The following is a 16,125-nucleotide window of genomic DNA, read 5'->3' as shown; positions in this document are numbered from 1 at the left end:
TTTCGTATCGTTTTTTTTTTACAAATTAAATTGATCCATCCAGACCAGATCAATAGCATACCCCTTGCCCTTCCCCTTCCAACCACCTGCGCCAATTCAAGAGCATCGATTGACCTTCCCATGGTCCCAACCGAACGCACGCGCGTGCGGGACATTTTTGGAAGATTATGTATCGATCGGGAGGGGGAGGTGGGGATGTTTCGGTGGCGGACGCGCTGTTTCGTGGCGCAGACAAATGCAGAAAACCTGTTTTTATCACCCCCAAACCGGTATCTAGTAAACAAAATATCCCAGCTTCCAGCACAAACACGATGCGACCGCCGTTGATTGCCGCCGATCGACTTCTGTCGTTTGTCGGACCATGATATCTATTCTTTTGCTACATAATTTCAACTTCCAATGGTGCTGTTAAAACCCAGTCTAATACTGTTTTTTTTTTCTTTTTGTTTATGATCTTTATTGGCACATGGCTCCGTGCTCACCTGCTGTTCGATCGACGATAGCGCCGCCTCCGTATCAATCGCGCAATTTCGGAAGTAAATGGCACCTCAGGTGTATGACAATTGGTAGCATTTACTTGCTCTTTTAAGGGCCCACGGGTTTACCCAACGATTCCCAAGTTACTAACCGTTCGTGAAAGAAATAGATAATAATGAAAACAAACGAACAAAGTAATGGTAAAGGAGCGGAAAGAAAGAGCAGAATGATGTTGATTCGTGAGTGTGTGTAAATAGAAACTGGACCGTGATCGAAGCGCCTTGAAGGTGAGGGTGGGAGAGAAGCGCGCGGCAAGATTCACCTGACTTTGGGATTTCCGTCCGATCATGTTTCCCTTCCTACTGCGGCGGCGAGGGCAACATTCTCGCGAACTGCCTTTGCCCGCCGCGTACCTACGTCAGGCGTACGAAGGCGAGAGCTGAGAAAATAGATGCGAAAATCACACACTGCATTGACCCGGTCGCACTCGTTCTCCTGCACCACAGCCACTGAAACGTTCCCATCCTTGTCGCACTCCCCTCTCTCTCTCTCTCTCAAGCATGAGCGCGCGAGCGTGTTTCGCGATCTGATCTTTGATGAAGGAGGAGAAGCCACACACGGAGCCCTGGCCGGACGCACGCATTAGCCGGGTTCCGCGTCATGGCGAACCGCCGGCTTAGTCATTCGCAGCAGTCCGAACGGATCGGTTCGGGCAACGCAAACGACAGTATCTCGCCTCACCTGCAGCGATCATCATGAGCGTTTACAGCCGCTGCCCGCTGAGGTTGCACCGTCTACAGTTGGTGCCGTTTCTACTGCTCACGCTTTTAAGCATATCATCTGCTCGTAAGTGTGTGTGTGTGTGTGTTTTCGTGTGCGTGTATGTGTGTGTACGTTTGTTTGGTCAACGGTTATCACAAGTCGACCCCCACCAACCTCGTTCCAGTTGACCTCTAAGCAGAAGGAAGATGATCACTTCTCAAGACCTAATTTTCGGTAGCCTGATGACAAACTAGCGACTAACGTTCTACTTTTTTTTACTACTCACCCCCATTTCACGCAGAACAATGCACCCTACCTGATAGCACTGTGGGCGAGTGTATACTGCTGCGCAACTGCAACAGTCTCCTGACGCTGATCAGGAAAAAACCGCTGCTAGATGTCGATCGGACGTACTTGCAGCGATCGCAGTGCGGTTGGTCCGCGGCCGAAAATCATCCGCTCGTCTGCTGTGCGGACAGCTTGGTGGCACCGGTTCGCGTTGGTGTCGGGCTCTTGCCGTCACCGGGCCAGTGCGGCATACAGACGAGCGATCGCATTTTCGGCGGCGTTAACACGCGCATTGACGAGTTCCCTTGGATTGCGCTGCTGAAATATGCAAAACGTACGTACATTCCGGTTGCTCGTGTACATAAAAACGGAGGGGGTGGTGGTGGATGGTTCCACCACGCTCAGCATGTTTGTTCATAACACCTGCTGTCTAATGTTTACCCGTATTGTTATTGTGCGTCTCTATCTCTGCTTAGCGAATAACGTTTTCGGGTTTCACTGTGGTGGTGTGCTGATCAACGATCGATACGTCCTAACGGCTTCGCACTGCGTCAACGGTAAAGACATCCCGAGCACCTGGAATTTGTAAGTATAATTATTACGCCTCTTAAACTCTTTTTAAATCTTTTATATATGTAGCATAGCTATATAGAAAAGTTAGTTCTCGTTAACTAATTTCATTACCTTGCCAATTGTTCCTAAAGGGCCGAAGTCCGCCTCGGCGAATGGGACACCTCTACGGCACAGGACTGCGAGGGACTGGGCGATGACGTTGACTGCTCCCCGCCACCGATCGATGTGCCGATCGAGGGAAAGATACCGCATCCAGAGTACGTGCCAACGTCCGCCGAACAGTACAACGATATCGCGCTGCTGCGGTTGCAACAATCCGTGCCGTACTCTGACTTCATCAAGCCCATCTGTCTGCCGATGCAGGCCGAGCTGAAGGCGCGGGATTACGTTGGGTTCCGCATGCAGGTGGCCGGCTGGGGACGCACGGCAACGGCGCGCTTCAGCAACGTCAAGCAGAAGGTGGCCGTCGATGGTGTTTCGCTGGACGCGTGCAATCAGGTCTATCAACGCGAGCAGGTGCTGCTGCGCCAATCGCAGCTCTGTGCGGGCGGTGAGGCCGGCAAAGACTCGTGCCAAGGTGATTCGGGCGGCCCGCTAACGGGCGTCCATACGGCGGGCGGTTTGCAGTACTGGTATCTGATCGGGCTGGTATCGTTCGGACCGACGCCGTGCGGCCAGGCCGGTTGGCCCGGGGTTTACACCAAGGTGGACCAGTACGTCGATTGGATCACTGCCACGATTGCCGCTTGAGCAAAAAACAGCAAAAATGAGTGCTGCGTGCACGCTGGGTATTAATGGTTGAATAAAGTGAAATTTACATAAGTGCATTTGAATAAAGAAGGAGTTTCGCGGAATTTCTGTTCGCATATGCGACACCCTTTTGTGCATTGTTTTGAATGGTATTCCCCAAACCAGCAGTTCATTACAGCAAGTGGATGGAACCATCAATTACCAGCACTGTCGGGGGAATTCTACTTTCGGACGAAACAGTTGCACGGTTTGATGAGCTTTTTTTTTGGAATGATTATATTCTCCGTTAAATTACATATTGCTATAAATGTAACTGTTCGTGTTAGTAATAGTGCACTGCATCTAAACAATTCTCTCTGTAACAGCTTTTGCTCTCGTCGGCTCTCGTCCACTCTACACCATTCTCTGGTCCGATATGCCCTTCAAGGAGTTGGATATTTTTATCGTTTTATAATCACTCCGCAGCTGGATAAAGTTCATCACCACGGACTTGTCGAGATAGTTGAGCGTTTCGCCACCGCACACTTCCTGGAGATTTTCGTGCTTTACCAGCAGCAAATTGCAGAGCGCGTGCAGCACGTCGAACAGCTGCGTTACCAGCGGGCTCTGCAGGACGCGGGCACTCTTCCGATACTCGTTCACGTCGCAGATGGCGCACATTGCACCGGCCGTATTGTACTGGAACTGTTGCAGGTGCTCGAAAACAACGCGATGATAGCGGATGCCAAACTCCGTCAGCACGGCGGCCAAATTTTCTCCATCGATCGTCTTCTGGATGAGCCCGATCAGTGGGTTCAGATACTGCACCACCGCCAGGCACGCATTCGACGCCACCGTATCGACGTCCGTGTCCGGTTTGAAGTCGGACTTTTTCTGCTCACTGCTCAGGTACGTCTTCACCCAGCCGAAGATGGCATTCAGCGTCCGTTCCAGCCCCGTTTCTATCTTATTTTCCACCGTCTCCAGGTAGGAGCGTTTCTTCTGTATGCAATCCGTGTACTGCGGAGTGCCGATCACGTTCGGGATCACGCTCGCATTGTACGTCTTTTCCAGCAGGTGCACGATGGCGTTACACTTTTGCGCAACGTCAAAGAAGTAGATCTGCGGCACGCTCTTGCACTCCGCGATCGGAATCGCCTGCAGCCCGAGATCGAGCGCATAATCGCAGTGCTCGTGCAGCAGATAGCGCAGCAGCGTGTCCGTCAGCTTGAGTATGTTGCGCGGCAAATCGGTCTCCTTCGAGAGCAGGCAGCACCGCTCGAACGCGTGCGACGACTGCTGCAGCAGATTGATCGCCAGCTCCTCGGACAGGAACGTTTCGCCGCCATAGTCCTCGATCTGGGCGATATTGATGTTGGCCCTGCTGCCGATCAGCGCTTGCATGTCGCGCCTCAGCTCCTGGAAACGTTCGATCTGCTTCTTCTGATGGTTTTTGGTTTCGTAAAACTTTTTCAACTCCACCTGACACTTTGCGTCCAGCGTGCGGCTTTCCACCTCAATGTACGTAGCGAGATGGCGGTCGAAAATGTTGGCCGTCAGCTTCTGCAGCAGATCATCCTCCGAGCCTTTGAAAAACTCTTGCAGTTCGGCGCTCAGCTTCATCGTGCGCGAGTACAGCTCGGACAGCGTTTTCAGATACTTGTTCTCGTCCTTACGGTCGTCCAGCTTCGTCTGCACGAATTGGTTAATTTTCAGCTGGTAAATGTTGAGTATAAACTTGCTGATCACCTTGTCCGGCGCATTGAACACCTGCTGTATGATTTTGTAGTGCTTGTGGCATAGCGGCACGATCCCTTCAAACACGTCGCGACCCCCGTACGTCGTGGCCTGGCTCTGCTCGATGTACACGTCGATCACCTGCGTGTAGCCCTTAAACTGAGACAGTATGTCGGACAGCTCCTTCATTCGTTCGATGTTTTCCATCTTCTGCGCCGTGGCAAACTCTTCAATCAGCTGCATCTCGACGTCATCGTACTTGGATTCAATCTTTTTCTTCGCGTTCGCAAACCGCTGGGCCGGTAGGTCTTGGGAGATCTGAAACAGCTTCTGAATAATGTCAGCCGCCTCGTACAGCTTGCTCTTGTCGCTGTAAATATCGTTCACGATCGGGCCCGGCGTCAGAAAATCGGCCATGTGGTTGAGCAACAGCTGCGCCTCGACTGCCCGGCTCCGCGGCATGTTTACATTTTGTAGCTGCTCCCCGAGATGGATCACCTTGCCCGCGACCGAGTTAATCTTCTCGTCCAGCTGATGGAAGTAGTCCACCGACACCTGGTGCTTGGCGACGAACTTATCAATCGCCTTCACGAATATTGCCTGCTCTTCCTTCAGCGCTTCCTCGAGCTTGTCGCACTTTCGCTGCTGTCGCTCCTGCAGGATCTTCATGTCCTTAATCGTCTCGACGAACGTTTCGTACAGCAGATCGGGGTCGAACTGGTCCGAGCCGATTTCGTTGTTTGTGCGCCAGCACAATCTTTCGATAAATTCCTCCACCTCGAACGGGTCCTACAAATTGACGATCGGGAGTGTAATTCATTTGTTACAATGCGTTGCAATAACGGGCAAAGCTTACCTGCTCTAACTCTTCTACATATTGGGACAACATGATGACGGATTGTATCCAAACTGGTGGATTGTTTCACATTAAAAGTTGTAGCGATTTTTAATGAAATGGATCTTCTTCTTCTTCTGTTTAGGTTGATGGGTTACATCCTCCTATAACTCTTTTTGGGAGGTATAATCAGAGGCGTACCATCTGAGTTTGGGAGTGGACTGTCATCCATGTCTCCTTTTTTTCCAGGTTGGTTTATATTGTGTCGTTAGTTACTTAGTCTTTTTTCCGTTATTTCCTCCGTTCATTATTATTATTATTATTTTTATTTTTTTTGTATTATATTGTATTTTTGACTACGTTATACCGGGCTAGATTCGGTTTATTATTTCTAAGCGATTTTCCATTATGGTTCCCCTTTCATGGTCTTTCCTTAAATTAAATTTAAATCTTTTTTTTTTCTTTTTTTTTTTTTTTTCGTTTGTGTTTGTGGGTTGTGCTGGTTTTTTTGTTTTTTTTTTTGTGAATGAGTTGATATTATTATTATTTTTGTGAGGTAAGAGAATAGTTGTTCTGTTTGTTTCTTTTTTATGCGGTTGTTTGGTTATTGCTTATTTTTCTGCTTATTATTTTTATTTTTTCACGTCCCTCTGTTTCTGAATTGGGATTTGCCACCTTAAGGGCAAATTCCAGCAGAAAGGGTGTTCTGGTTGTGACTAGTGGCATATGGCTTTCTATTCATCTTGTTGCAATTCTCGTGGAATTGAAGGATGCATGTGGCCTGCCCTTTCTCCTCAAAAATACGATGGAGGTCCCGAGTTGTAGGTAAGGTTTTCCTTTTATTTTTTTTGTTTTTAATAGAAATGTATAAAATATTAAGTAGATAAATAACTGAGTAAAAAAAATTTTTTTTTTCAATAAATATGTGAATAAATATGTCAATAAATGTGAAGGAACGAGGTGGAAAATGTTATGGATATATAGACTGCGGTACGTAATGAAAGTATGTATGAAATGTGACCGTTTGTATATATGATGTGTATTTAGTTGTCCCTGAACCTAAAATTTCTATAAAGATATATTGTTTTTTTGTATAAACTCTATTATTTGTTTGCAGGTTTTACCTGATTTGTCTAGCCAGTTCTTTGTGAGGTTTTCTTTAGTGATCTCTGTGTTTCTTTGGTATATTTTACAATCAAAAATTTTATGTCTCCCTGTTTTTGGTGTCAGGCATGTTTCGCATGTTCCATTTTGCATTATTTTCATAATGCTTAGCCAGTATTCTGAGTAATCGTGTCCTGCTATTATTTTATTAATAGTTTTTATTTCATTGCCTTTTAGTTGTATGTGTTTGTGCCATATTTCTGTTTTAAATTCATTTTGAAAGCATAGGAATTTTTTCCCTTTTGATTGTGCCGTGTTTTTAAACCATGTTTGTGTTTTTTCTATCATTTCGTTTTTAAAAATATTGATGGCGTCTATGTATCTGATTTTATTGTTTATTTTTGTGCTTGATATGGTTCCTTTTTTTGCTAAGTCGTCTGCGATTTCGTTCCCTTTTATTCCTATGTGTGATGGGATCCATATAATTTGAGCGTCTATTTGACTTGCTATGTTTAAAATGTTATAAAATAATTCCTCAATTTTTGTTTCCTTGGAGGTTTTCCTTAGGATAGTGCAAGAAGTTAGACTATCTGTGTATATTATTGGTTTTTCAATTTTTAATTCTGCCGCTGTTTGAAGTGCTTTTTTAATAGCAATTAGTTCTATTGTCGTTATGGACGAATGATTTTTTATGTTGTAGTTGTAGTAATGTTGGTGTGATTTATTTTTTATGTATATTCCTATACCCGCTTTATCTGACGTTATACTTCCATCCGTGAAAATGGTTGGTTTGTCCTTATTATTTTTGTATATGTATTCTAGTGTTTTTTGTTTTAGAGTATCTTTGTTGTTATTGTTTTTTGTACCTATTAGTTCTTTGAGTTCAGTGTTGATTGGTGGATATTTCTTTAAGTCGTTAGTTTTTGCTATATATATATTTTTTATAATATTTATATCTTTCTCGTATAGTTCTTCCTGGAAAGTTTTTTTTCTTTTTTTGTTTCGCGTGTTATGTTGTGTGTCTAATTGTTTTCTTGTTGTCTCTGAGTATACTATGTCTTTCACCAGCTCCTTTCTGGCTGTGAAGTTGCTTCTAAAATTGAAAGGGACTTCCGCGGAGATAGCATGCAATGTGTTAATTGGTGTAGTTTTTGTGCATCCTGTAGCTTTTCTTAAGGCCTGATTTATAATGGTGTGCATTGTTCTTATTTTATTTTTGTTGCAATTTAGTGTGTATGATGCTCCCGATTCTAAGGTGTTTCTGATGGTGGCTCTGTATATATTAAGACTTTTTTCCGGATTTAAATTGTTGTGTCTGGCGCATACTATTTTTAGAAGATTTAAGCGGTTAGTGGCTTTGTTTCTCAAGTGTTCTACATGTTTTTGGAAGTTTAGTTGATTATCTATTATGGTACCAAGATATTTGTATATCTTTGTATTTTCTATATTTGTGTTCCTAATTGTTAAGCGTATATTGTTGTCTTTTTTTCCAAAGATAATGTATTTAGTTTTTGCTATATTTATGGTTAGTTTTAGCGATTCCACATTTTTGGTAAAAGCGTTTAGTGCCTTTTGTAGATTTGTTTGTAACTCCCGTTCATTTTTTCCCTTGCTGAGGATGACAAAGTCGTCTGCATATTGTATGATTGTGTTACTTGGGTGTGTTTCGTGTATGGTTTTGTGTATTTCTTTGGTGTATATATTAAATAGTGTAGGTGACATGACATCTCCTTGTGGTAGGCCATCCGTTATTAGCATATTTTGTGATTTGTTATTACTGGTTATTTGTAGATTTCTGTTTCTTAGGAAGGCGTAAGTCCATATAATGATTTGTGGGGGGATGTTGGATATGCTCATTATGTCTATAAGTGTTTGTGTATGTACATGGTTATAGGCCTGTTCTAAATCTATGAATACTGCTCCACATATTTGGTTTTTTCTTTGGTTGTGTTTAATGTGGTTGTTGAGATAATTGATACATTGATTGATTGTTCTTTTTTTCCTAAAACCAAAAGATTGTTCTGGTAGTGTGTCGTTTTCTTCTATGTGTTTGTTTAGTTTTAGGAGTACCGCCGTATTTAAGATTTTTGTTATTGTTGGTATTAGTGCTATTGGTCTATAATTGTTTGGATCATTTGTATCTTTGTTTGGTTTAGGAATGGCTATAATTTTTATTGTTTTTAGTTCTTTGGTTATTTTTCCTTCTTGCCACATTTTATTTCCATCGGCAATGATTGTGTTTCTAGTATAGTCATTTATGTTTTTTAGCATTTCATATGTTATCTTATCGATGCCTGGAGTAGTGTTTTTTTTCTTGTTTAGGATTTGATTCCATATTTCAATGTTCAATAATTCATCTTCAGTGGTAAAGTTTGGGTCTATTTCAATTCTGAATTTGGAGTTTTTGTTTTTAATGAAATTTATATTCATGAATTTTTTAGCGCTATTCTCTTCATTGTGAATTATGTTAGATTCTTTTGGATTTGTGTTATTATAAGTTATTTTTCCAAAAAGTTTCCAAAGCTCAGTATTATTTGTGTTTGTGTTAATCTTATCCATGGATATTTCTGTTTGTTTTTCTCTTGCCATTTTACTGTTTAATCTAAAGATCGCTGTGGCTTTTCTAAATTCTATCGCATTTTCTATACTTCTGGTTTCATTAAATATTTTTCTTGCTTTGTTTTTTTTTTCATACGCCTCTTTGATCTCCTTGCTCCACCATGATTTAAGGGTAAAATGGATTTTGTGTTTGCTGTTGTTGATTATTTTTGTAGCCCTTTTTGTGAATTGTTTAATGTTTTTTATCTCGTCTTGTTTGATTTCCTTTAAAAGTTTGTTAACTTTCTTTTTATTTATGATCGTTATGTCCTTAGGCAATGCATTATGGTTATTTATTGTAATTTCAATTATTTTGTGGTTGCTAGCTCCTATGTGGTTATCTTTTATTATTTTATGTGTATGAGTGTATATGTCTTTCGATATTATTGTTAAATCGATTGATGTCTGTCGTTTGTTGTTGTCGGTGGGAATGCAAGTATATTTATTATTTTTTAGAATAATTAGGTTTGATCCATTTATTTGTTCAATTATTATTTCTCCTTTTCTGTCTGATTGTGAATCACCCCAAAAGGTGTGATGGGAGTTAAAATCACCTGCTATTATGATTTTTTTGTGGTTGCGAGTGTTGTGGAGTATTTTTGTTATAGTGTTTTTTAGTGTTATTGTGGGGGTTTGGGGGGCGATATATATTGATACCAGAATAGTATTTGTGGAAAGTAGTAATATTGCTGTTGTTTGAATGTTTTCTTCTGTTTCGTCTGTTAGTGTTAATTTTTTGAAATTTATTTGTTTTTTTAATATAATGCACGTACCTCCGTAACCATCACTTCGGTCGGTGCGTATCATGTTGTATCCTTTTATCGTCATTTTTTTTTTCGTTTTTTAGCCATGTTTCTTGTAGACAAGCAATGTCGTAATTGTTCTCTTTTAGAATATGAATTAATTCTTCCCTATTTTTTTTAATGCTTTGGATGTTTGCTTGAATTATATTTAGTTTGTACATTTAATTTGTTTTTTTGTTTGATTTATGTGTATACTTTGTTAATTTATATTATTAAGGGGATATTTCCCTACCTGTTTCTTCTGTTCTTTGAATATCTGTGTCGCTAAGGTATATTAGAGTATCGTTGTGTTCTGTGTTTATTTCGTTTACTTTTTGTGTATTTTGATTTAAATTTTTATTAAGTTCATCGGTGATTTCTTCTGTTTCATCTGTGTGAGTTGTTTTGTTTTGAATATTAAGGCGGTTGTTTTCGTTTATTTTTTTTGCATTGTTATCTTCTTCAATAGTTACATCTAATCTCCTTTTTTCCGTAGTTATGGGTTTTGAAGTATTGTCGGATAATATTTTTGAATAATTGATTGTGGTGTAGTTTCGAGGTACTATTGGCGCTACTTCTCTTCTTATTCTGCGGGCTTCTCTGATCGTGATTCTTTTTTCCGTTTGTATTTTTTTTATTTCAACTTCATCTTTCCAAATTGGGCACTCTTTATCAAGTGATGAATGGTTTTCACCACATGCTGTGCATTTTAATGGGTTGTTGCAGACTTCATGATATAAATCTCCGCATTTTGCACATGTTTTTTCCCTACTACAATATTTTTTAGTATGGCCAAAACGCATACATTTCATACATCTCATTGGGTTAGGGATGAAAAGTTCTACTCGTTCTGAAAAATATCCTATATCCACTTTTCTGGGAAGCACTGTAGTTTTAAATGTCAGAATGGCCGTTCTCGTGTTGTACATTTCACCATTTTGTCCTCTCCTCTTCATAATGTAAACCTCTGTAACATTTTGTGGTTGTAAACCTTCCAATAACTCCTGTTCAGTCAAAAACTTACAGGCATCACAACGGATTACTCCCTTACTCGTGTTTAAAGTTTTGTGCTCGTACACCTTCACTTTTATACAGTTATCACCGTGGTTTAGATTTATGTTGTATAATTTCTTGGCTTCTTTGTGATTTCTCATTCTCATGAGCATTTTGCCGTCTCTCAGTATGGTGGTTTGTAATGGCTTTCCTCCAATCGCCATCTCCGTCGCCTTTGCGAACAGAAAGGGATTGTAGTTTGCTAAACTTTTTCCCTTAGTGTCACTCTCCACAACCATGAACACCTCCTCTGTTTTTTCCGATTCGTTAAAGTTTATATTTATTCTCTCACCTCTCATTTTCCTTCTTTTTTTTGTGTTTTTTATTGTTGTGTCTCCCAAAATGCCGAAGTAAGACCCGAAGGTCCTACCTCCTCCCGGGTCGTCGACCTCCATCTCCTACGCGGAAACACTTCACTTATAATTTCTTTTCCCACTTAATGTAATTATCTTTTATTGATTTAGATGAAAAAAAAGAAAAGGAAAGGGTCCCAAGAAGGGAATTGAAACGCTGTAGATATTTTCGTTTGTATAGATATTTATTTCTCCGATCTTTTATATAAAATATATACGGAATGGAAAAAAAAAACGGTTTTGACTATAAAGTAACTCGACCACTTTGACCAACGGTTAGACCTGAAAAAATGAAATGGATATCTTCTCCAGTCGATACGCGGTTGTTGACAATCGCTGATAAACGTCAGATACGCACCAAGGTTGCTTGAAATCAATTGTGGATAATAATTTTCCAAACGTATAAGATCAAACAAAATGCAAAGCAACATCAATCACACAATTCTCTAATTGTTTTAAAAATTTTGGTGTAATTAGCTCCTCCGTAAACCCCGCAACATCAACTGCCCTCCAGGCCGAGCCACCTGCGCTCGATGCACCTTGTGCGCCAAAGTGACGTTTTCGATGAAGATGATGTGTCAGTGTCGCGCACGGAAAGAAAGAAACCAGAAAACTTGGAAGTGTTGTACATTTTCATAGCAATCTAATTTTGCCGTGGTTTCCGTCGCCTCTTTCCCGTTTGCGAGAAAATAGCGGACGTAAAAGTGAATTCCGACTTGTGATACGTATTTCGCTGCAGATTGCGATACCCAAGCGCTGGTAACGGTGTGGCCGCCGAGTGAATCCGATTCGTCAGCGACTTCGTGATTCGTGTTAATTGTGTGTGCTGGAAAGAAAATCGGTACTGCAAATCGGTCGAAGCTGCAACCCGTGTGCCCCGTACTGTTAACACTACCCAGGAGCTGAGTGAAGGAAACCAATTTTCCCCCCAGTACGACCATGAGTCCCGAATAGTAAGTGACCACCGCAAACGGGAAGGGAGAACAGAGAGGGGGTGGGGGAGGGGAGCGTGTAATATGGTGTTTCTCCCCCATTCTTCCTGAAATGCATCGAGTTTGTTCTACTGCGTCAATCGCTACTGCTATTGGGGACAGGCAGGCCCTGACAGAGTTGGTTGAGCAGGAGTCGCCGCAGCAGCACAGGGAACAAAGAACTATTTCCGCCCGTATAGCTGAGCGGCAGGATCGGATGACGAAAAGGAATTACATTTGCCTACGGTTTGCTTCTTTTCTTTTTCTTTACTTGGTCTCTGACCGATAAGAGCAAACGGTAACGATGATGACGAAGATATTCCGCTGTGAGCATTTTCTAAACTACACCTTCCGCCCCTCCCCAACACACACACTCTCTTACTCTCACACATACACACACCCCACGAGCATCGGTGATGACGACGTCGAGCTTTCGCCGTCGTCGTCGTCGTCGCCGCCGTCATCGTCATCGTAATGCCATCGGCGGCACCCGCACCCCTCGTACGAGTGTGTGCGAAAAAGAGAAGGCGCGTGTGTACAGAGCGGATCGGTCGTTCATCGATTTTAATACACTGTTGATAATAGGGCGCCAGTGTGCTAGAGAATGACGGCACGATTTATCCTAATCGCATAAACCTTCGGGAGGTGTGCGAATGTTGCGACCATTGCGAAAGATCGAATGTTATTTGTTTGTTTCAGGAGAAAAGGGCTTCCCAGTGTTGGGGTGTATCGAATGCAAGCGAGCAAAAGAGACGGACTACATCGAGTAAACAACAACCACTCGCGCACACATACACACACGCACATAGTCGTGTCAATCCACCCCTCGTACGAGAGCTGGTAGAATGGTCAAGTTTGGAAGGAAGGGAAAGCTAGAACATATAACGCCCATCCGTCAGTTCTAAGTGATCATGAAAAAAAAACATCATTTAAAAGTTGATGTTTAATCAATGAAAATTACATCTACCGAAACGTGGAAATGCTACCCTTACAAGCTCGTTTCTTTGTTAACGGTTAGATGGCTTTACATCTCCGAACCAATTCTTTATCATCCATCATTTCCCGGTGAATGAGTCACCCGTTGTAGAGTGTGCCGTTTCTTACTTAGCATGCATCGGGTGCAGCACATCGAGCGATCAACACTGACGCAAGTCCTACGAATCTACGGATCTTGCAAGATCTTGCGCACAGCTGTAGGTGAACTTTAAACCTTTAAACCTCGCCGACGTGTCACGTCGCAATTGATGAAAACCAGGAAATGGAATTGAATCCGCAGAGCGTGTGGCAAACGCTTAAGATTTCGTTGTTGTTACAAACACGCGCGCTCCAATTTGTAAGCAATTCAGTTTAATAGCAAGAAATTGATTTGTTTCATCTACTGTCGCCCATTCAACTGCCTTTCTGATTTATTGCCTAATTGCTAGACTTTCCTCTCGCTGGAAGCAATAGAGTGTTAAGTCATCCCGAGTGTTTCTGCTCAGAGGGGCGTCTCAGTATACTATTTCATTATCAACGTACTATGGCGGCTCTGGCTTATTTCTTTCCCTATTCCTCTCTTCTCGTCACTGTCCCGTAGCGACTACTTGTTTAAGCTGCTGCTGATCGGTGATTCCGGCGTTGGAAAGTCATGCCTACTGCTAAGATTTGCTGTGAGTATATTAATAGTGAAGAGGAATGTTAAACGTGTTTGTAAGCACGTACTTAAAAATAACATTTGTTTAACTTTTTACCCATCAACAGGACGATACATACACGGAAAGTTACATCAGCACAATTGGTGTAGATTTTGTAAGTATCCCCCGCAACGATTAGTCAGAAAAGCAGCGCGTGATAGCATCTAATCAATTGTGTGCCTTTTTTACATTGCTTACAGAAAATTCGAACCATAGATCTGGATGGAAAAACAATCAAATTGCAAATTGTGAGTTGTCGCCCGTCATACGATGCTGTTTGCAAAAAAGGGAATTGTTTTACTAATGTACAATCATTTCCATTTTCCTTTCAGTGGGATACTGCCGGACAGGAACGGTTCCGCACGATAACGTCGTCCTACTATCGCGGGGCACATGGTATCATCGTGGTGTACGATTGTACCGATCACGATTCGTTCGAGAACGTGAAGCAATGGCTGGAGGAAATCGAGCGCTACGCTTGCGACAATGTAAACAAACTGCTAGTGGGCAACAAGTGTGATCTGCAGACGAAGAAACGCGTCGATACTACCACGGCAATGGTACGCTTCCGCCTTCCTCCATGCCCCTAACATGGATCACAATATGCGCAATACTGACTAATTTGTGACCAACGTTTTTTGTGGTGAATTTTTGCAGGAATTGGCGAATCAATTGGGCATTCCATTCCTTGAGACGTCGGCGAAAAACGCAACCAACGTAGAGCAGGCATTCATGACCATGGCGGCCGAAATCAAGAATCGCGTAGGACCCCCGTCCAGTGCCGCAGATCCGCCAAGTGCTGTGAAGATCGACAAGGGGCGCAACGTGGAGGCAAAGTCGGGCTGTTGCTGAACACCAGATTGTTTCCGGGTCAGCAGTTATTATTATGATTATCATCCTCTCAATCGATCGACCACCACGCTCCTTCCCCTTTGCGCTATGAGCCGCGGCCGCGGCGGTAGCAGTAGTAGAACAGCAACAGCAGCAGCATGAAGAAAACAAAACATTAACTGACAGACAGACAGACAGACAGGATCTAGGGAACAGGAAACGGAACGGATAAGCAGCAAAAGTTTAAAAAAGACACCTTGATGAACCCCACAAACACCAATCCTTCCCTCTCCAAACGAACCGTTCCATGTCAAGAACAATCGGCAAGGGGCAAGAAAGGAGGATTAACAGAACGGGACTGGTGTTTGGTTTTGTCGTCTCTATGCGCATCGTAATATGTTTTTTTTTTGCGATCTTTCTTCACGTGTCTGCTGTATCACACACGAACACACACACACACATACATCTTGCTGGATAGATTACTACTATTCTAATTATTATCTATGTATGAATTATCAAGATTTTGTTGAATTTTTCTTCCCTGCGCGGGAACATACAGTGTGAGCAAAACGGTCTCCTGTGTAGCAACACAAGAACGGGGAAAAAACAGCAAAGCAAACGTGTCTAGACGCGCAATGTGCAATGCCGCCTTTTTGTCTGCGTGGGTGGGTGCAATGCGTGAAAAGAAAGTAGAAATATAAATATCATAAGATCGAAAGAGGTAAACATATGTGCTTGTGTGCATTCTGCATGGATACTTTTCTGTTTGTTTGTTTGTTTTGGACGCCTGTGGGGTATCCTTGCCCCCAAAAAAGAAGAGAAAAATCGTCCGTGGATTAAAGGGACTGATGAAGGGACTGAAGTCCGTGATCCATGATTCACGCATTAACGCATTCGAGCGGTAGCGGTTCATCGAAGAGAGGTGCATATAGCAAACCCCACAACAACATACACACACACACACCTACACAACAAAACACAGACACATAAACAACACAAGCAAACTAAAGGAGACATAATAAAATAGTGGAAATTGGAACTGCTTCAGTGCGTTGGGAAACTGTCCAAAACGAAAGAACGGATACGGTCGTCTGCAGACGTCGCACTATACCATGCCCCAACACATCCCTGCACACATTCCAGTCCAGTTCTCGCTTAATCACATTCCCCCTACTAAATTGCTATTAAAGTACACGAATGCTTAAATCTATGCGTGATTTATCTACAACTAACGAAACAACACAGAGATTGTGCAAATATCGTTACTTGATATAAGAAAGGAATAGTTTATTTAATGAAAAACAATAAAATAATTTTTATTTCAATTTTGATACAAATAAATAGTTCCAGTAGACATTT

The 16,125-nt window shown here is 42.3% G+C and overlaps 3 protein-coding genes across 5 annotated transcripts; 2 read left to right on the top strand and 1 right to left on the bottom strand.

Annotated features, from left to right (window-relative positions):
- The first annotated feature begins 1,078 nt into the window (after positions 1-1,078).
- Positions 1,079-2,975, top strand: LOC1273975 (serine protease easter). Its single transcript, XM_313032.4, has 4 exons — positions 1,079-1,323; positions 1,541-1,861; positions 2,004-2,112; positions 2,232-2,975. The coding sequence occupies exons 1-4, from the start codon at positions 1,233-1,235 to the stop codon at positions 2,848-2,850; spliced, it is 1,140 nt and encodes a 379-aa protein (XP_313032.5). The 5' UTR covers positions 1,079-1,232; the 3' UTR covers positions 2,851-2,975.
- Positions 2,976-3,071: 96 nt separating this feature from the next.
- On the bottom strand, positions 3,072-11,694 carry LOC1273974 (exocyst complex component 5). 2 transcript variants are annotated; one of them, XM_061641112.1, is made up of 3 exons: positions 11,593-11,694; positions 5,423-5,526; positions 3,072-5,355 (listed from the first exon to the last, which is right to left on the bottom strand). In XM_061641112.1, exons 2-3 carry the CDS (start codon positions 5,453-5,455, stop codon positions 3,244-3,246), a joined length of 2,145 nt encoding a protein of 714 aa, XP_061497096.1. In that variant the 5' UTR covers positions 5,456-5,526; positions 11,593-11,694; the 3' UTR covers positions 3,072-3,243. The 2 variants fall into 2 exon arrangements, with proteins under 2 accessions (XP_061497096.1, XP_313031.4); XM_313031.5 differs by lacking the exon at positions 11,593-11,694 and having other exon boundaries at positions 5,423-5,573.
- On the top strand, positions 10,828-15,492 carry LOC1273973 (ras-related protein Rab-1A). 2 transcript variants are annotated; one of them, XM_061641129.1, is made up of 7 exons: positions 10,828-11,065; positions 11,769-12,244; positions 13,839-13,911; positions 14,003-14,050; positions 14,136-14,183; positions 14,268-14,495; positions 14,593-15,492. In XM_061641129.1, the coding sequence occupies exons 2-7, from the start codon at positions 12,231-12,233 to the stop codon at positions 14,785-14,787; spliced, it is 606 nt and encodes a 201-aa protein (XP_061497113.1). In that variant the 5' UTR covers positions 10,828-11,065; positions 11,769-12,230; the 3' UTR covers positions 14,788-15,492. The 2 variants fall into 2 exon arrangements, with proteins under 2 accessions (XP_061497113.1, XP_061497112.1); XM_061641128.1 differs by having other exon boundaries at positions 10,853-10,958.
- Positions 15,493-16,125: the final 633 nt, after the last annotated feature.

This window comes from Anopheles gambiae, chromosome 2 (assembly GCF_943734735.2).
Source record: "Anopheles gambiae chromosome 2, idAnoGambNW_F1_1, whole genome shotgun sequence".
Taxonomy (NCBI): domain Eukaryota; kingdom Metazoa; phylum Arthropoda; class Insecta; order Diptera; family Culicidae; genus Anopheles; species Anopheles gambiae.
This window is presented reverse-complemented; position numbering and strand designations above follow the sequence as displayed.

Coding starts and splice junctions, on each gene's coding strand:
- LOC1273975 (XM_313032.4), top strand. CDS start 1,233: ATGAGCGTTTACAGCCGCTGCCCGCTGAGGTTGCACCGTCTACAGTTG. Junction 1,862..2,003: donor GCTGCTGAAATATGCAAAAC/GTACGTACATTC, acceptor ATCTCTGCTTAG/CGAATAACGTTTTCGGGTTT. Junction 2,113..2,231: donor ATCCCGAGCACCTGGAATTT/GTAAGTATAATT, acceptor TTGTTCCTAAAG/GGCCGAAGTCCGCCTCGGCG.
- LOC1273974 (XM_061641112.1), bottom strand. CDS start 5,455: ATGTTGTCCCAATATGTAGAAGAGTTAGAGCAG. Junction 5,356..5,422: donor ATGTAGAAGAGTTAGAGCAG/GTAAGCTTTGCC, acceptor GTCAATTTGTAG/GACCCGTTCGAGGTGGAGGA.
- LOC1273973 (XM_061641129.1), top strand. Junction 14,051..14,135: donor GCACAATTGGTGTAGATTTT/GTAAGTATCCCC, acceptor CATTGCTTACAG/AAAATTCGAACCATAGATCT. Junction 14,496..14,592: donor TCGATACTACCACGGCAATG/GTACGCTTCCGC, acceptor GAATTTTTGCAG/GAATTGGCGAATCAATTGGG.